At 40.8% G+C, this 21,737-nt stretch overlaps 4 protein-coding genes across 8 annotated transcripts; 1 reads left to right on the top strand and 3 right to left on the bottom strand.

Annotated features, from left to right (window-relative positions):
- Nucleotides 1-992: 992 nt before the first annotated feature.
- Nucleotides 993-2,950, bottom strand: LOC115683501 (small ubiquitin-related modifier 1-like). Of its 2 annotated transcripts, none has more exons than XM_056318090.1 (3): nt 2,540-2,950; nt 1,480-1,629; nt 993-1,374 (listed from the first exon to the last, which is right to left on the bottom strand). In XM_056318090.1, the coding sequence occupies exons 1-3, from the start codon at nt 2,597-2,599 to the stop codon at nt 1,144-1,146; spliced, it is 441 nt and encodes a 146-aa protein (XP_056174065.1). In that variant the 5' UTR covers nt 2,600-2,950; the 3' UTR covers nt 993-1,143. The 2 variants fall into 2 exon arrangements, with proteins under 2 accessions (XP_056174065.1, XP_030463891.1); XM_030608031.2 differs by having other exon boundaries at nt 993-1,336.
- A 1,651-nt stretch (nt 2,951-4,601) lies between these two features.
- LOC115683495 (alkaline ceramidase-like) lies at nt 4,602-8,917 on the bottom strand. Of its 4 annotated transcripts, none has more exons than XM_056309771.1 (3): nt 8,678-8,917; nt 7,044-7,348; nt 4,602-5,412 (listed from the first exon to the last, which is right to left on the bottom strand). In XM_056309771.1, the coding sequence occupies exons 2-3, from the start codon at nt 7,292-7,294 to the stop codon at nt 4,899-4,901; spliced, it is 765 nt and encodes a 254-aa protein (XP_056165746.1). In that variant the 5' UTR covers nt 7,295-7,348; nt 8,678-8,917; the 3' UTR covers nt 4,602-4,898. The 4 variants fall into 4 exon arrangements, 3 of the variants coding, with proteins under 3 accessions (XP_056165746.1, XP_056165738.1, XP_030463880.1); XM_056309763.1 differs by having other exon boundaries at nt 7,044-7,335; XM_030608020.2 differs by lacking the exon at nt 8,678-8,917 and adding an exon at nt 8,130-8,328 and having other exon boundaries at nt 7,044-7,335.
- A 1,223-nt stretch (nt 8,918-10,140) lies between these two features.
- LOC115683433 (sugar carrier protein C-like) lies at nt 10,141-18,702 on the top strand. The gene is made up of 5 exons (XM_030607976.2): nt 10,141-10,279; nt 10,360-10,682; nt 10,896-11,531; nt 11,653-12,060; nt 18,691-18,702. The coding sequence occupies exons 1-5, from the start codon at nt 10,141-10,143 to the stop codon at nt 18,700-18,702; spliced, it is 1,518 nt and encodes a 505-aa protein (XP_030463836.2).
- On the bottom strand, nt 13,567-21,377 carry LOC115683447 (uncharacterized). The gene is made up of 9 exons (XM_030607986.2): nt 20,965-21,377; nt 20,730-20,822; nt 20,337-20,441; nt 19,277-19,429; nt 17,742-17,840; nt 17,542-17,670; nt 16,536-16,715; nt 14,947-15,063; nt 13,567-14,110 (listed from the first exon to the last, which is right to left on the bottom strand). Exons 1-9 carry the CDS (start codon nt 21,259-21,261, stop codon nt 13,946-13,948), a joined length of 1,338 nt encoding a protein of 445 aa, XP_030463846.2. The 5' UTR covers nt 21,262-21,377; the 3' UTR covers nt 13,567-13,945.
- Between the last annotated feature and the right edge of the window lie 360 nt (nt 21,378-21,737).

The following is a 21,737-nucleotide window of genomic DNA, read 5'->3' as shown; positions in this document are numbered from 1 at the left end:
TCTTCTTGGACGAAAATATTTTTCGTTAATTCATTTTTGCAAGTAATACAAACGACCGCTTTAAAGAAAATATTTCTCAAATTATTCATGTTCCATGTAACAAACAAAACAATTCCAAAGTTAAGTACGTTAATTGCTAGATTGACCAACAAACTATTTAAAGATATGTCGAGCCAATTATATAAAAAAGAAAAAATAGGTGTGTTAAGAGTTTCAAAATTTGTGACGGAAGTACAATCAAATCATTAAACTTGAAAAAAACAATCAAGTCCTATGAATTATCCAATTAGTGCAATCGAGGGCTTCCGTTAGCTCCGTTCATTTTGAGCGATGGAAAATTCTAACAATTTTTTTCAAGCTACCGAATGTTTTGAAAGAGATTAATCCGATGAAGGAGATTAAGCTTGAGCCTAGAACATCGTTGACCATTTACGAGCAATTGCGATCCTCGTTGAGGCTATGCAAGCAGCTGCCGACCTTCGCCGAGCCCCGGCGGTCTTGCCGGCACCCCATAGCGTTCTCTAATCTAGATATGGGCTTTTTTCTTTTTCTTTACTTTAACATTTTAAGCTTTCTTCTACGTGAGCGCCATATCATTATCACTCGAAATATATCATTAGCGTATTCTATCAGTCAGATTTGAGTGAATTGCACTAATTGAATATATATTAAAACTTGATTGCAGTTTTTACAAGGTTTAAAAACTCTCTGATATGTTTATCCCTAAAAAGAAATAATATGAACTTGCTAGAAAAATTACTTCCGACTTCTTGTGCCAGGGTGTCCCTTTCGTGTTGGATTAAATTCATCAAAGTATATGATTAGTCATTTCGTTAAAGAATGCGTCGTGAAGTTTATTAAGCAATCAATTAAGGAAATTTCACAATTTTCAATGCGCTGTATGCCATCAAAATGGCTTTAGGACTGAATTTTCCCACATTAAATACATTAGTCTCTCTTTTTGGTTTATCAATGAAAGAACTGAATAGAACTGTCAAAACAGCTAGACATAATTGCACCATTGAACAATGATCAGAATGTTCTCAATTAGCTGGACATAGTTACAGAGTGGTGTAATCTTTCACTAAAAAGCATAGGAAGATCCAGATAGTGCAGCAACGCAACACAAAAGATTAGCCAGAATCATTCTAACATGCAGATCAAAAAGTCATTTGCAGCGCATGAACATCTACCGAGTTTCGGGGTATACACAACACTTGCTGTTCTCATTGCAGAGAGAAGTCTTTCAGCACGAAGTGCAGCGACCGCGCTGCTGTCTTCCGCCTCCAGACTGGTGGACAAAGGCGCAGATTTCGGCGCCGTCCTCCAATCCCAGCTGCAGGTTGCGACAAAAATCATGAATCCCAAGTGCAACTACTAAGTTATGTCACCGAGAAAACAGTTACCGATCAAATAGGGATGACTTCCTAGGTGCTATTCCGTTCTGTAGAAGATGATCCAAGGATAGTCGATACTTACTCCTTGAGGGGTTTGGTTGCCTGTAATGCGATTGCCTTCGTAGAGGAACTGCACGGTCTGCACTTCCAGTTGCCGCATTTCACAGTAGATTGCGAACATCTTTGATAGCCTCACTGTCCCGTTGATTTTGAAGTAAAGGATGCGATTGTCCTGCGAGTCGAATAAGATGTCTTGAGCGCAGAAACAGAACATGCATCAAAGCGAATTACTAAGCACGCGGCTTATGTGAAGAATGGATGTAATCTTCCCATTTGAAATCGCTCTAATCGCTACATCTTCATTACCACCGTTCCTAATTTCCCTCTGTTGATTCTACTTCGAGGAACTTGATACAGTTTTCTCCTTCCTGCATCTGTCACTTTGATACTAGAGACTAGATCGAGAAATTAAGTGCACGAATCACTATAACTCCTATATTTATGACATTGACCTGCGCGAGCTAAAGGAAGGAACAAAGAGGAACCCGCAGTCAGCATCATACATCGAATTCGCAATGCACGAGCTGATCAGCATCAAGCAGGACAAATGGCCAATATGGTGTCTCATCAAATGTTTTAAAACACAAAAGTCTCCACTTTGAACTCTTTCTTTTCCATTTTAGGGCATTCTGAGTTTTTGCTATAGGATGCCACATTGATGGAAACCCTGCGAACTCTATGCCCTCATCCCGTATTTCTCCTAAATTTTGTGTTTAAACAACTGTAGCTGCACAAGAAAATCGCATGATCTGCTCATGTGTCCTGGCTTGTCGGAGCAAGAACTGAAACCTCGACTATCACTTGCAATAAAAATGGGATCTTTAGCTGAGCTAACCTCAAGAAGCAGAACAACGAACAGACCCAGACACAAACACACAAACAAGTACCCAGAAAGTGAGTCGTGATGAATCGAGCTAAACAGGGACAAGAAATAAAGAGAAAGCATTAAAGGGCGATACCCACTGAAGAAATTGAAGCAAGATCATGACACCATCACAGCCCTGTGCATACATCAAAGATACACAAACCCAGAAAGAAAAAAGACATTAGAAAAGAAGAGAGTAAAGAAGAAGAAGTCTTACCTGGCCCCTGACCACGACGTTTATTTTTTCCGCTTCGTTGTTGTTACTAGAAGCTGGCATCTTCGTGCAGGCGAGAGAGCGAGAGACAGACAGAGAGATTTGAACAAGAGAAGAAGAAGAGGAGGAAATTGGGCTGTAATTTTCAACTTCTTTCCTTGTTTTTCCTTGGAAATGTAGGAGAAGAAGAGGAAGTGGGAGGGGTACTTTCAGCTCTCTTTTTGTACGGTTTGGACAGAGAGAGAGACTTGAACAAGGAGATCAAAAATGGGTAAGCGGGCTAGCAGCTTACATGGGGCCTTAATGCCGGATTTTGATGGAAGAGTTGCGACCCAAGATGAAATTGGGTTGATGATTATATATATGCGCCACAATATTAATCATCAAGAAATGCTAATGACGGTTCAAATGAGAGGGATGTTTTTTTTTTTATGGTCAAATGAGGGATGTTGACAGAGGGTGAAAAAGCACTGAGGGAGTTGCCCGGGATGTGATGGCTGGACTTGACCAGGACTCGGTCCTTTTCGCCTGGGGGCACGGCTGTTGTCGCTTTTATATGGACAAAGGACTCGTCTGCACATGAACTTTTGTAACTACGTTTCTTGTCCCCAGCGAAATGTTCATTAAAGCTGTCCATGTACTCGTCCCGTTCTTCATGAATGTGATCTGCATATGCTGTCCGATCGGTACTACGTTGAGTGATTTGTAGAAGGGACCGTGAACAGATTTATGTGGAGGTGGTATTTCGTGTTAGAACGCAACCGGGTTGTGTTTGATCCCCAAGTCGTTTGGACTTGAATCAGGATTACTTCTCGGACTCCACAAGCGATGCACGCTAGTTCTGTTGCTTTTTCCAAAACATTTCACAGGTTGCTCTGGTGCTAGAATTGAAGTTGATGGGTGCTGCTCTTTTCGTTTGAACAGGAACACAGGCTTATACGTGCTAATTAGCACCTTTTATAAAACTAGCTGCCGAATATGATATTGCAGATAAGTGGGTCTCCTGGAGACATTCCCAATGTACTTTAATCAAGCTCCTGGGGATGGCCATGTAAAAAAGTTTAAAGATTTGGCCAAGAGTGAAAGCGAAGCCATCACTAAAAGTGATAAATATTACAGGATCATATTTTCTTCTAATTTTGGCGGGGGATACCTTCATTCAACCAGCTTCCAAATCAATGAATTACAAATATATACGCTTTTCATTTAATATTTATTAATTTACCATGTGGGTGAACTTTCATATTTATGACCCATCGAAGCCCATTTTGCAACTTAGGCAATGGTGCAAATTAGCACGAAAATGAGACATGTTGATCATTTCTTGTTTTCACCCATCCACATTCATCTTTCCAGCCCAAGGAACAGTCATAACTTGCCAGTCATTTAGTAAACAATGGGATGCGACAAGGAAAGAAGGATGATAAACCGTTACCAAGACAAAACTCCATGGGCTCATATACCTGAAAGATAACAAACCAAAACGATTGCACCGGGCAAGCTTGCGTACGGTTACGACCGATTGGCGGGAAACTATCAGGACAGGGGTTTGGAATTCAATCCCTCAACCATGACCTGAAACTGCATCCAGAAGAAGGAACAATCCCACCTGTAAACATCCGACCCACGTTTGGCCATATTTCTTCTGCTTTATCAACTGATCTCATTCTCCATTTTGAGAGAATCTCCTTGAACCCGGTAAGAGCTAGGTTGATTCAAAAGAGTCTGTCATGCTCACAAGAGACATTTGATATACCAACCTCAAAACTCAAATGCCTGCTTTATTAGCTAATGAAATTCACATAACTGCACATTAACAATCACACAGTTCCAGGAGAAAAGCCAATATCAATTAACAATCTGTATTTGTCGTAGTCAACTTAGACTGATTATAGGATCCACTATAGCATCTGAAAACTGTTAATAACATTGTCCAGTTTAAGGAAAAAAGGAAGTACAGAGTGAGATCTCTTGCACTGCACTTTCCAAATTGTAAAAGTATATCACATATGCTATGTACCAAAAGAGGAGTCAGAGAACCAAAAGAAAACAAGACTGCAACTACTGAAGCGGAAATAGCAGCATCAGCAATTGCAAATTGATCTAAAATCATGTAGGTGCTACCACTTACCACATTGTCAAAATGACTGACTTCAAACCGTAAATAATTCATCCTAGAACCGGACAAAAAATCTAGCTCACAAATCAAATTAATAAATATCCCAAACTATTGCATGACTATCCAATTGCCCTCTACATAAGACTAGAAGGGGGGAAAAGAAAGGTGATTTTTGTTGTCATAATTGCCAAACCATACACTACCTGGCTACCTCCGCTTTTGAGACCGTAACTGAATTATCTTTCACTGCGTCTTTGGCTTTTGAATCTTTACATATGGGAGAACTCCCAAAAAGCAAACAACTTTTGGATTCCATCCCAGTTGCTTGGCCCGACAGAACATCAGGAAAGTGTTTGCAAAATAGGAATTGAACCCCAATAACACGTGCCACAAAGCATGACCCTGGGGATTAATATACCATTGAGTGATATTCTTGCATAACAAACGATCAAAAAGCCAACATAGACTGCCGAGAGATATGGTTGCAACATATAACTTTGCAAGACGCTTTGCGGCGACATCTTCTGTGTGGATGTAGTACTTGTACATCCTAGGGATACAGAGGAGGCAGAGTATTGCATAATGTATTTTAAAGCCAATTCCAAAGCGTACTAGTGAATGGAGGATGGCAAATGCAGCACCATAAAGAAACAAAAAGGTTGGCATTGTACTTTGGTAGTGCCAATCTGGTGAATGCAGAATATAGATGTATAGAAGCATCTCCCATACCCTGGGCGTTTCATCTCCTTGATGTGTACTGCATAAAACAAAATTACTTTCCAGTTAGATAACCATAGCAATCAAATGGAATATTCGACGAATCGAAAATACAAATTAAAGTTTGGTTAAGGAAATAAAAATGTCTCTCAAGTATGATTGGAGAAATTACAGGAAGAAAATAATTCATCAATCTAACCTATTTTGACCAAAATTAACTCAGGCACAAAACTCCAAATCACGATAAGCTTAAATTCAGTCAAAGATCCCCTGGTCCATGGAATCACACTGCATCCTGTTTTACTTCATAGATACAAGCTAGCACCACCTCAATATGATCATCCAGCAAAGGATTCATATTTTGCACAAATATAAGTTTTTCTGTATTTGTCTTCTTCAATTTGTGATGTGCATAGTGTCATGTGGGTAGATAGGTGCATAATGTGAGTCAGGTCTTCCACGTTCTATAACCAATGAATACTGAAGTTGCCTTTTACTCAGTGGTAACAAAAAATTCGACCCCCCGTATGAAAGGAAAAACAAGGGCATTCCAGAAAATGAAGATCATCATATGGACCTTTAACGGCTATATTTTAAGAAAATATTCAAATACAACCAGCCTAATTATTGTGGACAGTGATCTTTCTGATTATAGTAGAGATGGCTTGTGCAAACTAAGCTTGCAATAGCCTACTACAAGAATACGTTATTCCCATAATCTCTAATCGCCAACTCCATTGTCTCCTTTCAATGGGCAATCACACTGCAACATTCGAATCCAACTGCAGCTTCCTTCTTAAATGATATTTCAAGGATAATCCTGCTAAACCTAAGAACAGATGCACATATTTGAAGAAACAATGATTCACAAGTGAAAAGTCATCACAGACAGAAATATGCCTGGTTGGTGCAATTCCAACATACCTTTTTGCCGGTTTTTCACTATTAGGGAGTGGGAGTTACATCACAAACAAATTGCAAAGTTTCTGTATTTATTCTGGGCTGATGTTTCCTCGCTTGGCGAACAACAGAGAAAGAACTCATATATATTTGTTTTCTGATCCGACCAAAGTTCTCATTTTTTCCAAGAAAGAAGGAGAGTTGAAAGTTCCATAAACAACAGACCGTACAAATATATATGGTCTCATCGAGGCCCTCCATGCGGTTTAACGCAGCGACGAGGACCATGGCGAGGCGAGATCGCTTCTCACTCTCGTATCTATTGTATGTCGTGACCCTCCATGAGGTTCAATGAGCAGGCCGCAGTTCACCGCACTAGTGAGGGAGGTAATCGAAAAATTGATGAGGTCTGCTGCAATAAGGTCGAGTTCTGGAAGACAAGGAGTAAGAGCTGAGGCGGGTGGAGAGAGAGGGGCCCAATGAGACTCTCTTGAGAGAGGATTGGGCGGGAGAGAAGGAGGTAGAACATCAGCTGCTAATCGGAGCCGGTCGACATTACCCGTTAGAAGGATTGTGAGCTATGGAAGGCTTTTGCTTGATCACTTCCATCAGCTTGTATGCAGCCGCTTTGTGACAGTGAGTGTTGGTGAACAAACTAGAGGGCGCGTGGACATTAAATATATCCATACATTCGGCATGATTTCAACAACTAATTAAAGAGGAACTTAGCAAGAGACAGCACTTTCGGGATATATCGAGAGAAATACTTACACATGTTGTAGTGTAGCATGATAAAGCATGCTACCAATGGCGAGTATCATATTGGATATGTGCAGGACACTGAATCTCTTCTCAAAACGTTGCCTCAAGGCATTTACCAGGCCAATAAGGGCCAAAAGTATGCCAGGTATGTTTGATACCGTGTTGAAAAATTCCGCTATATATGAAGAGTGGACATAATTTTTCTCACACCAATCAATGGATGTAACAGGACCCCAGAAACTTGATATTCCATCTTCCATCCTTCAACAAGCCTTTGTTAATGCTATTAAGTTCTTGAAGCCTGCATCCATTGCCTAAAAGAGGTAAGATGAAAAACTCAACAGCCAAACATGAAACTGAACAATAGAATCTGTTCAACTGAAAGCAGAATCATGCCCAAAGACATAAGTTGAAAGTCAACTCAACAAAGAAGTAAACTCACCAAATGGACAGAGTGACCAAAGGAAAAGAAATCAACAAAGGGAGCTGGCCTAGAGCCTTAAGTGTAGTCTCCTAATTAAATGTGAACCGTGAATTGAATCCTAAAATTACGAGTCCTAAATCCTGGACCAAATAGTAGAATTCCACGAAGTAAATAAAAAGATGTTGAGAGACAAACACGTGGAATAAAATGCAAAATAAGATGTCTCGAGCAATATCAGGTGGTTTCACCACTAATGGTATACTTAGTCCATGGTGATGCAGGGACACTTTGTCAAGTAAATGATCGCCGGTGGTAAATCAAACATCGAAACCATTCATTTGCCTAAAGTTGACCCTAAAGTGACATATGAACGATATATCGAAAAGATATACATGCATTTTACTAATCGATAAGTCGGCCTAGATTTCCCATCATTTTCCAAATAGTAAAGCAGAACCCACCACATAGTCATAATTGTATTCAGATACGTTCACTTGATTTGAAGCTACCAGATGCCTGCTAAATTTACACAAATTACATGAAACAGTCTATTTTTCATCAGTAAGGTTTTGGACTTCAATCTATGAAACTGAGTTCGTGCATAGCACATGCAATACTGCTTGTTACTCGCGAAAATGATGATTGAAATAGAAGATCTCTAATCCAAGTACCCTCTAATTTTTATTTTCCTTGTTCTTCAACGGGGTGGTCGTTCACATATAACACCATCACACGACCATTGCTTATTGAGACATTGTGATCCCACCCGTAATCGAACTAGAAGTTTACCGTCCATCAACGAAAGCCAAGTTCATCGACCCATAAGCAGCACCCACGTTAAACAGGTTGCCATCAATGGGATTCGACTGAATTTTATTTATAAAAAAAAAAAAACAGAACTTGAATACGCCACAGAAAGCATGCACCAATCAGTACATTAGCAGCCAGGTCCTGGTTCTGACGACAGATTCCAACCAATGCGCATCATTGAACGCGAACCCAACATGAGAACCCGAAGATGTTCAAAACCCAATGAACCCAGCCTGAATCACACCACCCATGCTTCGCGGATCTAGCCCAGTAGCAGCCCCCCACCCCCACAGAAGTGGCCAGAACATCAAGAAAACGGAAACCACAACAACCCCACCTCCCCACTGGGGACAGACTGCAACCCAGCAACGGTTTCGCGAGAAAAGAGTCAGCGGGCGACACGCATTACCTGAAGAAATCTCCAAATTTGTCCACGGTGCACACGAACTACGCCGGCTTCCGACAGCTCCACACGAACCCAATATCAATCTCTCTCTCTCTCTCTCTGTTATGGATGCCGGCGAGCTGCGGAGAGAGACATGGATCTCTCTCTCTCTCTCTCTCTCTCTCTCTGGGTTGAGGTCGTACAGTGTGACGGAAATCGCTGGGGAGCTTTCTTTTACGTGGAGGAGATTCGAGGGAAGAGTGACGAGGAAAGAGGGAGGGAGGGTGTTTTCATTCTCTCTTTAATTAATACCATGTTTGAAAAATTACAGAAAAAAATCATCAAAAATCTCAAATTATATCGTCCGTCGAACCATAACCTTTTTTTTTTTTTAATCATACCAAAACCAATCTTATAACGTATTGACACATTTACTGTCCATCACAATTTCCTCAAAGATCTACGTTAAAAACCTTACACGGCGACTGATGTGGTATTATTAATGTTTTTTTTTTCAGAATAAGTGATGCCACATCAGAAGTAGATAAAAAAAAAAACCTAAAAAGATTAAAAAAAAAATAAGAAAGTTCGGGACCAGAGGAGAGCGAGATTGCAGATGGTCGAGGGTGGCTAAGGGCCATTTGTCCTCCCGCCCTTCGGTCACCGCACGTTATGACTTCCTCCTCGAGTGCGCCCCGAAATCGGAACGGGAAATAGCACTTAAGACACCCCCGACCACCTGCAATCTCGCTCTCCTCTGGTCCCCAACTTTCTTCTCCTCTCTTTTTTTTTTGTTTTGTTTCTCGGTTTTTCCCTTTTAACAATCTTTATTCTGATGTGGCGCTCACGTGGCACCAATTATTCTCGAAAAAACATTACTAATGCCACATCGGCCACCATGTAGGATTTTGAACGGCAATGTTTGATGGAACTGCAACGGAAGGTAAATGTGTCACACGAGTACAAGTTTAAGATTTTAGACGTCACAAAAAGAGAGTTTGGGAGTAAATGTGTCACAGAGGCCACAGTTCAGGATTTTTTTTATGGCTTTTACCCTCAATTTTATTTTGTCTATTGACTTATGATAAGTGTTTGATTAATTATAGACGTATACAAGAGGATTTCCTACAAATTGACTGCACAAACTAATCTTCCCTGTAGAGATAGATCCCAGTTAGGATGAGAATTCAGGGATGATCATTATCTAATAAACGATCTTGGAGTCCGTCAGTTGTTCTATTCCTACAAGCTTCCCTCAGTCCCTATCTTTATTAATGAGGAACTATCTCTCAACTTTACTCGGTTCCTCCTATCTTCATTAGAAGTCACGCTTCCTCAGGAACGTTGCACAGGACCGAGTCCTTGTGGGAGTAGGATTGGTTTGTCCACATTGAAGAAACGTCTCCACACCAACGCCTATATATATACAGTCTTGACCCTCCATCGACCTCAAATCTACGTTTTGTGTCTTCTTTAGTTTGTTCGAGATGGCTGGTGGTTTCGGCATCCAAAGCGACGGCGGCGTTCCCAAGCATTATCCTGGGAAAGTCACGGCTTACGTCCTCATCACATGCATCGCCGCCGCCATGGGAGGGTTGATATTCGGATACGACATCGGTATTTCAGGTAATGCTTTATATCAGCCTTTTCTCTCTTCTGTCGTTCATGTTGAAACTAAGATTCTTTCTTGTAAATTATTCGCGTAGGCGGCGTGACATCCATGCCTCCGTTCCTGAGAAGGTTCTTCCCTGCTGTGTACCGGAAGGAGGCCCTGGACAAGTCGACGAACCAATACTGCAAGTTCGACAGCTTCACCCTGACGATGTTCACGTCGTCGCTCTATTTGGCGGCGCTCGTGGCTTCGTTGGGCGCGTCCAAGGTGACGAGGAGCTTGGGTCGGAGGTGGTCCATGTTGCTGGGCGGCACCATCTTCCTCTGCGGCGCGCTCGTAAATGCCGCCGCCCAGAACATAGCCATGCTGATCATTGGCCGGATTCTGCTCGGCGTCGGAGTCGGTTTCACCATTCAGGTAAAACTCCTTGATGACTGCGCTATTTTTGTAACAAGTTTTCTTTATTCATCGTATCGTAGGTTACATGTATATATACACGCTTGAAGAGATTTGATGATGATACCTATAGACTTTAATCAACCGTAATTGCATAATTGCAATTATGAGTTATGCTTGAGATTGCAAGGAAATCGACCTAACCTAACATGACTGTGTAATTGAACTTCACAGTCCGTGCCGCTCTACGTATCGGAGATGGCGCCATACAAGCACCGCGGCACGCTCAACGTGCTCTTCCAGCTGTCCATCGCGGTGGGCAACCTGTGCGCGAACGTGATCAACTACTTCACCCAGAAGATGGCCAACGGCGAAGGATGGCGCGTGAGCCTCGGCGGCGCGGCGGTGCCTGCCCTCATCATCGGCATCTCGGCCTTCTTCCTCCCCAACACCCCCAACTCCATCCTCGAGAAGGGCAATCCCGCGAAGGCGCGGGAGATGCTCCGCCGTGTCCGGGGGGTCTCCGACTGCGAGGTGGAGGCCGAGTTCAACGACATCGTGGAGGCGAGCGAGGCGTCTAAGGCCGTGAAGGACCCGTGGAGCAACCTCATCAAGAGGAAGTACCGGCCACACCTGATCATGTCGGTGTTCATCCCGATTTTCCAGCAGCTTACCGGGATCAACGTGGTCATGTTCTACGCGCCGGTCCTCTTCATCACCATCGGGTTCGGGAACGATGCGTCGCTCATGTCGGCGCTTATCACCGGCGGCATCAATGTGGCCGCGACATTCATCTCCGTGTATGGGACCGATAAGTGGGGACGCCGCCGTCTCTTCTTCTGGGGCGGAGGGTTGATGCTCATCTTTCAGGTACAGAAACATCTTTTGACTCGTTACGCTCGGATGGTGTTCGATGTTCCTTTATGTGTCTAGTCGCAAATTTCCGATGCCTATATTCTGCGAAAAAATTTAACCGGCTGCGATTGCGCAGGTGGCGGTAGCGTCCCTGATCGGCTGGAAGTTCGGCGTGACGGGCCAAGTCGACAACCTCCCCGGGTGGTACGCGATCGTCGTGGTGATCTGCATCTGCATCTTCGTGTCCGCCTTCGCCTTCTCGTGGGGGCCGCTGGGGTGGCTGGTGCCGAGCGAGATATTCCCCCTGGAGATCCGGTCGGCGGCTCAGAGCATCGTCGTGTGCGTCAACATGTTCTTCACCTTCCTGGTCGCGCAGATCTTCCTCACCATGCTCTGCCACATGAAGTTCGGCCTCTTCATCTTCTTCGCCTTCTTCGTCGCCCTCATGACCGCCTTCGTCTACTTCTTCCTGCCGGAGACGAGGAACATCCCGATCGAGGAGATGTCCCGAGTCTGGGAGGAACATTGGTACTGGAAGAAGTACGTGATCGAAGATGGACCGCCGATCCCGGAGAAAGTTTAGGCAACTTGATTTTTCCCCTAAAGTTTTAGGAAATAATTTGACTATACTTTTTGTCATTCTTGCAATTTCAGTAATGCTAGGTTTGATTAGGTTTGCATGCTTTCACGAAACTAGGGTTTGCATGAAGATTTTTGTCGTTGAATTAGTACGACCGGGTTTAGGTTGATTGACTCTTATCTTCCGTGAACCTTAATGTTCATTGGATGGTTTTTCGATTATTGATATGATCTTTTTTTTTTTTGGTAAATTTGTTCCTTGGGTTTGGTTGTTAATAATTATTAAAAAGCGTTTTAGTTTAGCCTGTGAAATTTTACATAAATTGAAATTTAAATCCTTGACACCTATAAAATTTAGTATTCATGTGGGATGAATATAAAGTATGATCGATCAAGTACCCTCTTTTCCTGCGAGGACAATGTGAGCGCCGCGCATACTTGTACTTTTTCAGGGTTGAAGAATTAGATATTCTAAGTTGATCGAATTAATCAAAAGATTCTTTTGTTATTTTGTCAATAAAGATGGTCCTAAATGCCTCATTAAGTAAGATTAGTAATGTCTATATTACTTTTGTAGTTTCACTAACCACGAGCCTCAATTGGGGCAAAAAATAAAATAAGATTAGATTTGAAAAATAAAGCACAATAATTGCTCACGTTGACCACTAGTTGCTCCTAATTATATTAAAAAATTGCTCTAGGACATAGTTACATATATAAACTAATTACTATTTACCCGGAAAAAAACTTGAATAATAAATTTTAAGGAAAAAACCACCAAAATCCTCAAATTATGCTAACTACGAAACACTTATGCCAAACTTTATTTTGATGATACAAAAAACCTCAAACTTGTACATATATTACACATTTACCCGCCATCATAGTTTCCGCAAAGTTAAAAATCCTATGTGGTGGCTAACATGGCATTATTAAACCACATCACAAACAGATCAAAAAGAAAAAGAAGACGATATGAGAATCACATTTTGTTATAATCACACCTCTTGTTTTTGCTTGCATCTTATGCTTATAATCATACTTTGCGAAAAAAAACAGAAATTTATAACTTTTCACATAGTAACGTAAGCTATATAGGAAGTGAATTTTCCAAATTGGTTACCCTCATTCGAAAAAATGAGTTTTCTCCAATTAGATATTAGTATTTTCGTTGTGTGTTAAGTGTTTTTTTTTAAAGATTCCTATCAAAACTAATAAATAAAAAAGTAAAGTTGGAATATCAACCGTTTATTCACTCGATTATAAAGTATATATCACAGGCAAGATGCGAGTGAAATAGACACATTGAAATTTTCAAAGTTCGAGAAAGAATTGAAAGATTTCTTTAACATATGAATCTCTTTTTCCCCTTATGGCACGTAAGGATTCGGCCGGTAATCCGGTCATGATTCCGCCGGAAGAACGAGGACGAGAAAGGGGAGAAGAAGGAGGAGGAGTAGGCAAACCGGTATGCCTTATTGATCAAATGATCAAGCATCAAGTGGTAATGTAAGATTCATGAATGCAACAAATTACACATGGAACTCACTAACAAAACGAAAAAAGAGAAAGGGCAAATTACATTTTCGTGTGTAGAGGTGAAGTTCTTGATCTTCAGTGCACGCTCGTAAGAATAAAAGGTGGAAAAGGAAGAGGAAAATGGCTGATCTCTCTAATCAAACGATACCAACTGACAAAAGCAGAGTCTATTCTTGGGTTGAAATTTTTCCTATGTCGACCGACATTTACACCCAATAATTTACACGGATTTACAGTACAACAAAAAAATTTGAAAATGCAAAACCAGGTATGAAAAAGGAGGAAAAAGGAGATATAAGTGGGGGTAAAAATTAAGCTGAAGGTTTAGAACGCAACTTGTTGGCTACATACAGCAGATGGCTGATATTTATGGAGGGGTAATGTTGCAGCAGCTTAAGGTTAGCGGTGAAATCGCCGGCAAGGAGGCGTCTCCGTACAAGAATCAGCATTGCGCAGCAGATGCGAAGCAACGTCTCCTGGAATTACAATTAGATATTCTGTTACTTTCATGCTTTCAAGGCGATAGACAGATTTCAAACAGAGAATTATCCATTTACTAACTCAGCAAAACACTACAGTCACATAAACACTACATAATAACCATTGTGGCGGACCGGATAGTAAATAGTATTTGCAGAGTCTGAATGTTCAACGAGAAAAGGCAACATTCGTGAGGAATATCCTAAAACAGTTCACCGGCATTCCCTCATTTTAAAGATGGTTAAATCTCTAAACATCTAACATAAGTCCTTTAAAGTACACAAATAACAGGTTTATAGAAATTATGACTTCACGCACTGATTAGTCTTGTTTTTCCTCCTAGTCCATGTTCCTTACATTTCTTCTAGGGGCATATGTCAACAGATAAATGTTTGGTTTAGGTTCCAATGGACTGATTCCAGAGGAAGATCCCCAATAATTCACAGGCTCTCCAACATTTTAACTACAAATTTTAAACATACTTACTTAAACATGGAGAACGCCCTTTGTTATTCAATGTGTAATTAAGCAAAACCCTACGAGCATTTCTACATTAACCAGTAATATTTTGCCTAAATTTATCATTTCATAATCAAAAGAAAAGGTCTACATACGATGACTCTAGTTGTTACTTAGTCTCGTTTTTCCCCCTATTCCAAATTATCTCGATTCCCTTATATCTGGAGTTTTCTTTGAAAAGGGTTTTGGTGAACTTTCATTGATTTCCATTCCAATCTTTTCTTTATTCTCCATAACCAAGTGAGACTTTTGAGTATCGTGCCATCACATCTACTTAACCATAATAGCATATCACAAAGAACAAAATATGTACCTGAGGACCTTCAGGGTCACTTAAAAGCATGTCCCAGATGTGTAGGATGTCCGTAAAACTAAATTCTTGGGTCAGCAGGAGAGTAATCCACCTAAACGCATAAAACTGTGGATTGACCTGACAATATTCAACACAATTGTGAGGCTTTTGAAAGATTATGGCTTATGCAATGACGGACTTGGGATAAATTCAAGGAGATCATATATCAATAATTAAAAGGAAAACATAAAGCATGATTACAAAATTTGAGAGGCAAACCATAGTGTCACCTGCATCATGAAGTGGCTGACAACAGCTTTATATTTTTAAACAGAGGTACAGGCACTTCACTTAGGTATTTTGTGAGATTAGAATTCTCCAGGCACCTTGAGACACATATTGAGAACTAGTTTTTTTTAGGTTACATGTTGAGAACTTGTTTCTACGTGTATATTTAAAACCAAAAAAAATGTACATACCCCAGAAAATTACCAGAGATGCTGGAAAAACAAAGAAATCCCTTGGAATAGAAGTGCGGATATACGATAATAAAAGCAAGTGAAAAGCAAGGTACAACTTATGTGAAGTTTTCCCCAACATGAAAACTTCCAAAGGTTCAATAGGGAGATGACAAAGATCATGAAGACGTCAAAGACTAAGAATTGTACTGCTCTATCTCAGAGAAGACTCCTTCAGGGCTCATGTAACTTCCGTAAACATCTGGTGTGAAACAGTTGATATCTTCTGATCTTTCTCAAAACTTATTAAGTAATCTCAGATTAGTTCATGTTATTTACAATGCTAAGGATTTAAAAGTGATGGTGTCCAATATCTAAACTTCGTCAGAGGGATCTTTGATGCACGGAAATTGTAAAGGACATCATATATAATAGCAGAGCAATGAGATAAAAGTATTCCCATCACATAATGCAAAAAGACTCAATAATTGTTACTCAGTTATTAATCAATGTTCATCAATTGCCCTTTAATCATTTTGACGATAACCACTACATAGGTCAGTAGAGGAGCTGCACTAACTGTGATTCCTGATCCCAAGAGGAAAAAAAAAGTTGTGGTTTGTTCTTGCTTTTTGCATCCAACACATGCAGAGCTTTGTTTCTTCTGTAGTTTTCATTCATGATATGCATATTCTGTTGCTTCTTTTTTAGCATTCCTATGCCTATATGCTCTGCAGCATCAAACTATATAGTGTCCTTCAGAAAAGAAGCAATCTCCTCTTCCTAGAAGATTTGGAAAGATCTCTCCACTTGAGAGAGTGAAATCTAAACAAGCAGACTTGTATATCCGACAGTCAAATAGATCTTGCGCCCTATGCATCGGTTGAAGTAAACATGTTTTCGCAGAAAAGAACTAAGTCCCATATTTGTGCCTGAACCTTGCAATTACCTTTTGCGCATGAATGAACCTAGTGACGTACGTTAAAGAAACTCAATGGATAAATTACAATTCCTCTTGCAGAATGACGTCGTTCTGAATGATTACGCGGAGAAATGTGCCTTAAATTATGCTCTTGAACAAGTAGTTAATATTCTAGCATACAAGCTCAACCAAGAGAGAGATGGATTGGTCGAACTTTGTTTATGTCTTACCTTTGTTGTGACCTCAAGATGACGCCAAAGCTCTTCATCATGTTCCTTGAGAAGCTGCGACAACCTTGTAATTGTCGAACGGATGCCCACGGCACTGTTGTCCAACTGCTGACAAAAGTTGTCCCGTAAACCACTCAATAACTCAACGAAGCAAAAGAAAGTATCTGCTTCTGTGGCAGCCTGCATCATGCAAAGATAAGAAACAATGAAGCATACAATACTGTACAAGAAAGTATCGTAATGTGACATGATTTTCCAAACTTCAAATTGCATATATTAATACTTTGATGTCGCGATAACATAACCTAAGAGACCTCAACTTGTTATCCAAGTTCAAACACTAAATAGTGAATGGATGATAATCACTTTTCTGACATCTTTTACACTGAGACCAAGACATAAAAAAAGGAGGCAAAGAAAGACGTGTATGCGAGACAACAATCCCCTCCCTCCCCCACCACCACCAGATCAGTCACTCGACCACCGTAGCTAGCTGCATCTGTCGCTGCCAACAAGACTCAGCAAGCTCGAACTCAGTACGGACGATGGAGAGAGGACATCACGATTAACAGTAGCATATGAGTAGAAGCAGTGAATGATGACTAAAAAAATTAACGCCGACGAGATGGTGAGGAACTTTGACGAGCACTGTTAGCATTTAAGAAAATAATCTAATAAAATTAAAAAAGAACGTTTATTCATCAATAAATGGTGGTGTTATACGAGGGCAAGCAAAATGGCACATAAATAAAAATATCAGAAAGAAACTTCCAGAAATTCTCCTGCATCTAACCACAAACTATTGAATTCCTCAAGTAAGTTCACTATTGTAATACATTCACCACTGAAGGTAGGCTACAAAGCTTTCATGAGGCAATTGATCACAATAAGTCGCATGAAAAATAGACAGGATATACCATAATTGAAAAGGAAACATGAAAATGATACAAAACATCACATTTAAAGGTAATTAAAGACAGAGCAGAAAGGACTGAGAAAGACATACCGCATTCTCCTCATCAGGATCATTTCTCAATACAAAGAAAAGAGGAGCCAAGATTTCGTTCATGCCTTGGACATATCTTATGCCAGGATTTAACTTCGCAAACAAAATTAATATGTTCCTCAAAGAATCCTGAGATTATAAACACAATAAATCAGAAAAATGTATTCCTCTGATAATTTAAGCAAATTGAACAAGCATACTTGATTAGATTTTGCATATGCCGAATCTCCGGAAAAAAAGTCCATATCCGGATGAGTTCTTTTCACATCACGGTCAACTTGTTCTACAATCTCTGCATCCTAAGAAAAGGAACACATATTCATACTCAGTTCAAAACACTTACTAACACTTAAAGCAACATAAAGTTTACAAGCCAGTGAGAGAGAATTATTCGTTGAAACTCGTAGCAGACATGACAGAGAGAGATAGGAGTATAAGAAACCGGGTTTTGACACAAATAGCTCATTGTTAACAGACGTTAAGTATCAAGATCATTAGGCAGGTAAAAGAACATCAGACCTCTAACAGAAGCAGGACCTCAACCAATGTATAGCAATTAAATCTAGATCAGTACAGGATTGTCTAATTTAACAATATATTAAAGGAGGTGAGAAGATGACATGGCGTCAAACTCACGTACATCACCATATCTACACACTCTAGATGAATTTGTCTCATATATTTTCTCTATATCTTTTTAACTTTTTAATATAGTTTTAAGTACTTTATCGAGTTCTTCTCCATTGCACACTTTTTTGCGTTTTTTAAGTAAAACCGTACTCATTTAAAGCTCAGCAAGGTAGATAACAGAAAGTAAAAAGAAAAAAAAAATTCTATCGCGGAAGACCAACTCTAGATGATAAGTTTTCAGATTGCATGATTAAAGACACTGAACCGATAAATTAAGAAACCAAGAATATGTTTTACAGGCCTTGTGTGATTAAATAAAAGTTATCATATTTCTAGGAATGATCACCCAAATTAGTTGTCAAATTACCTAAGAATCCCATATAGGGACGTTCGATCTCCTTCCTTCACCCTCTACATGTCAGACATCAAAGAGATGGAAATTACATATTGTCTCCCCACAAGGCATGTTCTTTTGTAGAATACAACTTCACTTGACCCTCATATATCTAGAGGAAGAAGCTCAAAGATTAGTACTACCCTTCAGGTTTACAATTAGAGCCAAAGAGTAAGAAAGGACAAGCTTAAGTGCATAATCAAAAACAAATCTATCGAAGCCCATATTATGGTTTAATTTTGGATTATTCATCTGTCTTTCTCCGTTTTAGCTAATTTCTCTTCATTTCTGATTGTGGTTAGCTTTTGCGCGCTCCTGTTCCTACGTAGTGTGATTTTACTTTTTCCTTTGTGCATTTGATACACTTCCAATATTTATCATCACCTTTGTGTACCTAGAAACCCAACTGGCATTTCAAATAGTGTGAATGACATACTTCCTTCTTTAAAAATTAAAACTTCAATGGATTATACATGTTTCACATATCTTCAAGTTACATATCATTACATGATAAATCAATAATCCAATGACAAGTCAACCAAGAAAAGGTTGCATTTCCCCCGAGATGTTTATACCTCCACCTTTGACAACACACAGCTAATTCCACCGAAAACCTTTACGTCCAATGAGAAGCAACAGCTCAAATTATCAAAAGAAAAAGCAATATTCTGGCCACTCCATTCAAAACTTATTTGCAATGTTCTCTGGTACCTGAAAGAATTGATTCCAGATACTGCTTTTTCCAAGGCTCAAGGGATGCTCCCCATGAGTTATTTCTGATCGCTTGAGTATGCCACGCCTTTGAAATTTTGACTCGTCGTTGTCGCAGCTTGTGGATTTATCCAACCTTCTCGCAATTTCTGACTAACTAACCACAAAAAGTTCATAAGTCTATAACTTTTAATAGATGAGAAATTTCAAGATGAAAAAAGCAAAGTCATTAATAAGAGGCAGTGTTTCAGCATGTTTCATCTAAGTCAAGATCTCACAAAAACAAGATGACAAAACTATGCCCCAAGAATTGCCATGATACCGCAACATATGGAAATTGGCAATCAGAAAGAAGTGTAAAAGATGACTTGTATGTAATTTACTTATTTTACGAGTGTCTGCATGTGTGGCTGGGACTTTCTTCTAAGACTAAGACCCAGTAAATTGGAAATAATTGCTTCGAAATTATCTACAGAGACTCTCTAACTTTTTCTTCCCACAGTATATCGTGTATTACCAGAATCACAGGTGAGAAATGGAGAATTTTAGCATATTTTACCAGCTAAAATGTAATCAAATCTCGGAAAGGTGAAAGTTTTGTGGGGGGATTAGGAAAGAGAAGAATCAATTTATGTAGAAATTGTTGTCGTAGCATCAAGGGTTTCTTGGCTAACACCAACATATTTTGGGAAGTCTCCCTCTCAGAACTGCCGAACAAACCAGGGAATTGGAATGGAAATTCAAGCCTCGCTCATTAAAGGTAATTCAAGCCTCACCCATTAAAGGTTGTATTCAATGAAACACCCCATGCTTGATTTCCCAAAATTAGTTTAACTTAATCTGCCAGCTCTTGGCAACATTCATAATCAATCAGAAAAATTTAAACAGAAGTAAGTTGGTTGAATAAAATAAGGACTTCCACTTGTAAAGAGAAAACTGGAACTTCATTTCAGAGTCTAACATTATTGTTACAGATGGTAGCCATGATATTCCCCATCAAAGAAGAGAAACTGCTTCAAAAGCCACATATAGGGCGTCAAGAACACTGCCTTTTACTTACAGGGTTCATCAAAACCTCCGCTTTTAGGTTCTTATATTGTGACCTCTTCTTCGCAAGTTCAGATGGCCAGAGCCCGCGATCTGGAGGCAAATAACCAAGCAAAAGCTGCCACAAGGTCCACAAGCCACCAGTCACATATTAAACCTTGTTTAATCTACTGGAATAGAATTGTACAGCAAAAAATAGTAAGGGACAAACAAAAACTAAACCCTCCAAATCAAGCTAGTAGAACACTGCATTGTATTAATTTCCACAATTAGACATGGAGGGAAGTCACCACAACACTTAGCCAATAGGTCATACATCCATCTCCTTTTTTACTACTTGTCAGCAACATTTGAACCGCTCCAGAATATGAATTGCAAAACCAACAAAAGCAAGCACAACAATTACCTTCCACGCGGTGGGACGAACCCCTGCGCCATCGGGTATCCCGGGCGACACAATCCTTCTCAACTCCCTCACATTTACCACCTTCTTCGATAGCTACACATCACCAAAACCCAAACAAAATCATCCATCAATCCCAATTCCCAAACCATCCGGAAGCCTCGGTTCAGGCATTTTCCCAATACAATCACCACTCGCATCCCTAACGCTGCTGGGTCAAAGAGAAAAAAACCCTCACCTCGGCCAAGAGCTGAGCCTGCCTGGCGAACTCCTCCCCGTACGGGCCCTCGGCGCCACCGTTCTCCTCGTCATTGCCGCCGGCCCTCGCCGCCCCCGCGGGCTCCTCCCTCGCGACGGCCGGGGGCGGGGCCGGCGACGGGGGATCCGACGACGACGACGCCGGCGGCTCGTCCCCCTCGTCGGCGGCGGCGTAGGCGTACCGGGAGGCGTAGCGGAGGAGGCGCGCGTCGTTGGGCGGGGGCGGGGAGGACCAGAGGGAGCTGTTGAGCCAATCGGGCACCCGCTTCTTCGCCATGATCTCGATCGGCCGGAGCGAATTCGATTTGTTTGCCTCTCTAACGAACGACGTGTCCTCCTTCTCCTTCTTCTTCCTCTCCTCCTTCTCCTTCCTCGTGGAAGAGCGCGTGGCGAAGCGCCTCGAGGAGCGATTAAAGCCCCGGCGGCGGTCACGAAAGGGGCGGTGAACGGCCAATGGGGAAGCGCCACGCCGCGAGGTGCGGGTGCCGTCCTGCGGGCCTATGGGTCAATGGGGATGACAAGTGTTCCCGGCTGTTACTTGAAATTGCGTTTTCTGATTTTTTTTTTTCCATTTTTGAATATTATTATTAAAATGCAGCAAATTTTTATTTGCTAAGAATTATCATGTGGAAGTGGTAAAAAAGATGAACACAGCCGAAGAAGCGTATGACATCGATTTTCGCCGTCCATCGCCGCTCGCCAAATTTCATTAGAAGGCTTGATCCATGGATGATGCATCGAAAGGCACGATTT

This window comes from Syzygium oleosum, unplaced genomic scaffold, assembly GCF_021117445.2.
Source record: "Syzygium oleosum isolate NSW1041296 unplaced genomic scaffold, Sole_v2.1 Sole_v2.01, whole genome shotgun sequence".
NCBI lineage: Eukaryota > Viridiplantae > Streptophyta > Magnoliopsida > Myrtales > Myrtaceae > Syzygium > Syzygium oleosum.
Note: the sequence above shows the minus strand (reverse complement) of the source record. Positions and strands in the feature narration are given on the sequence as shown.

Excerpts from the sequence above, each read along its gene's own strand:
- LOC115683447 (XM_030607986.2), bottom strand. The coding sequence starts at position 21,261 with ATGGCGAAGAAGCGGGTGCCCGATTGGCTCAACAGCTCCCTCTGGTCC. Across the intron at positions 20,823-20,964 it reads AGGCTCAGCTCTTGGCCGAG|CTATCGAAGAAGGTGGTAAA; the intron begins GTGAGGGTTTTT and ends GGTGATGTGTAG. Across the intron at positions 14,111-14,946 it reads GTGACCCTGAAGGTCCTCAG|GAGACGTTGCTTCGCATCTG; the intron begins GTACATATTTTG and ends TTGTAATTCCAG.
- LOC115683495 (XM_056309771.1), bottom strand. The coding sequence starts at position 7,294 with ATGGAAGATGGAATATCAAGTTTCTGGGGTCCTGTTACATCCATTGAT. Across the intron at positions 5,413-7,043 it reads CATGCTACACTACAACATGT|TACACATCAAGGAGATGAAA; the intron begins GTAAGTATTTCT and ends TGTTTTATGCAG.
- LOC115683501 (XM_056318090.1), bottom strand. The coding sequence starts at position 2,599 with ATGCCAGCTTCTAGTAACAACAACGAAGCGGAAAAAATAAACGTCGTG. Across the intron at positions 1,630-2,539 it reads ACGTCGTGGTCAGGGGCCAG|GACAATCGCATCCTTTACTT; the intron begins GTAAGACTTCTT and ends TTCGACTCGCAG. Across the intron at positions 1,375-1,479 it reads GCAACCAAACCCCTCAAGGA|TTGCACTTGGGATTCATGAT; the intron begins GTAAGTATCGAC and ends ATAACTTAGTAG.
- LOC115683433 (XM_030607976.2), top strand. The coding sequence starts at position 10,141 with ATGGCTGGTGGTTTCGGCATCCAAAGCGACGGCGGCGTTCCCAAGCAT. Across the intron at positions 10,280-10,359 it reads ATACGACATCGGTATTTCAG|GCGGCGTGACATCCATGCCT; the intron begins GTAATGCTTTAT and ends TTATTCGCGTAG. Across the intron at positions 11,532-11,652 it reads GGTTGATGCTCATCTTTCAG|GTGGCGGTAGCGTCCCTGAT; the intron begins GTACAGAAACAT and ends GCGATTGCGCAG.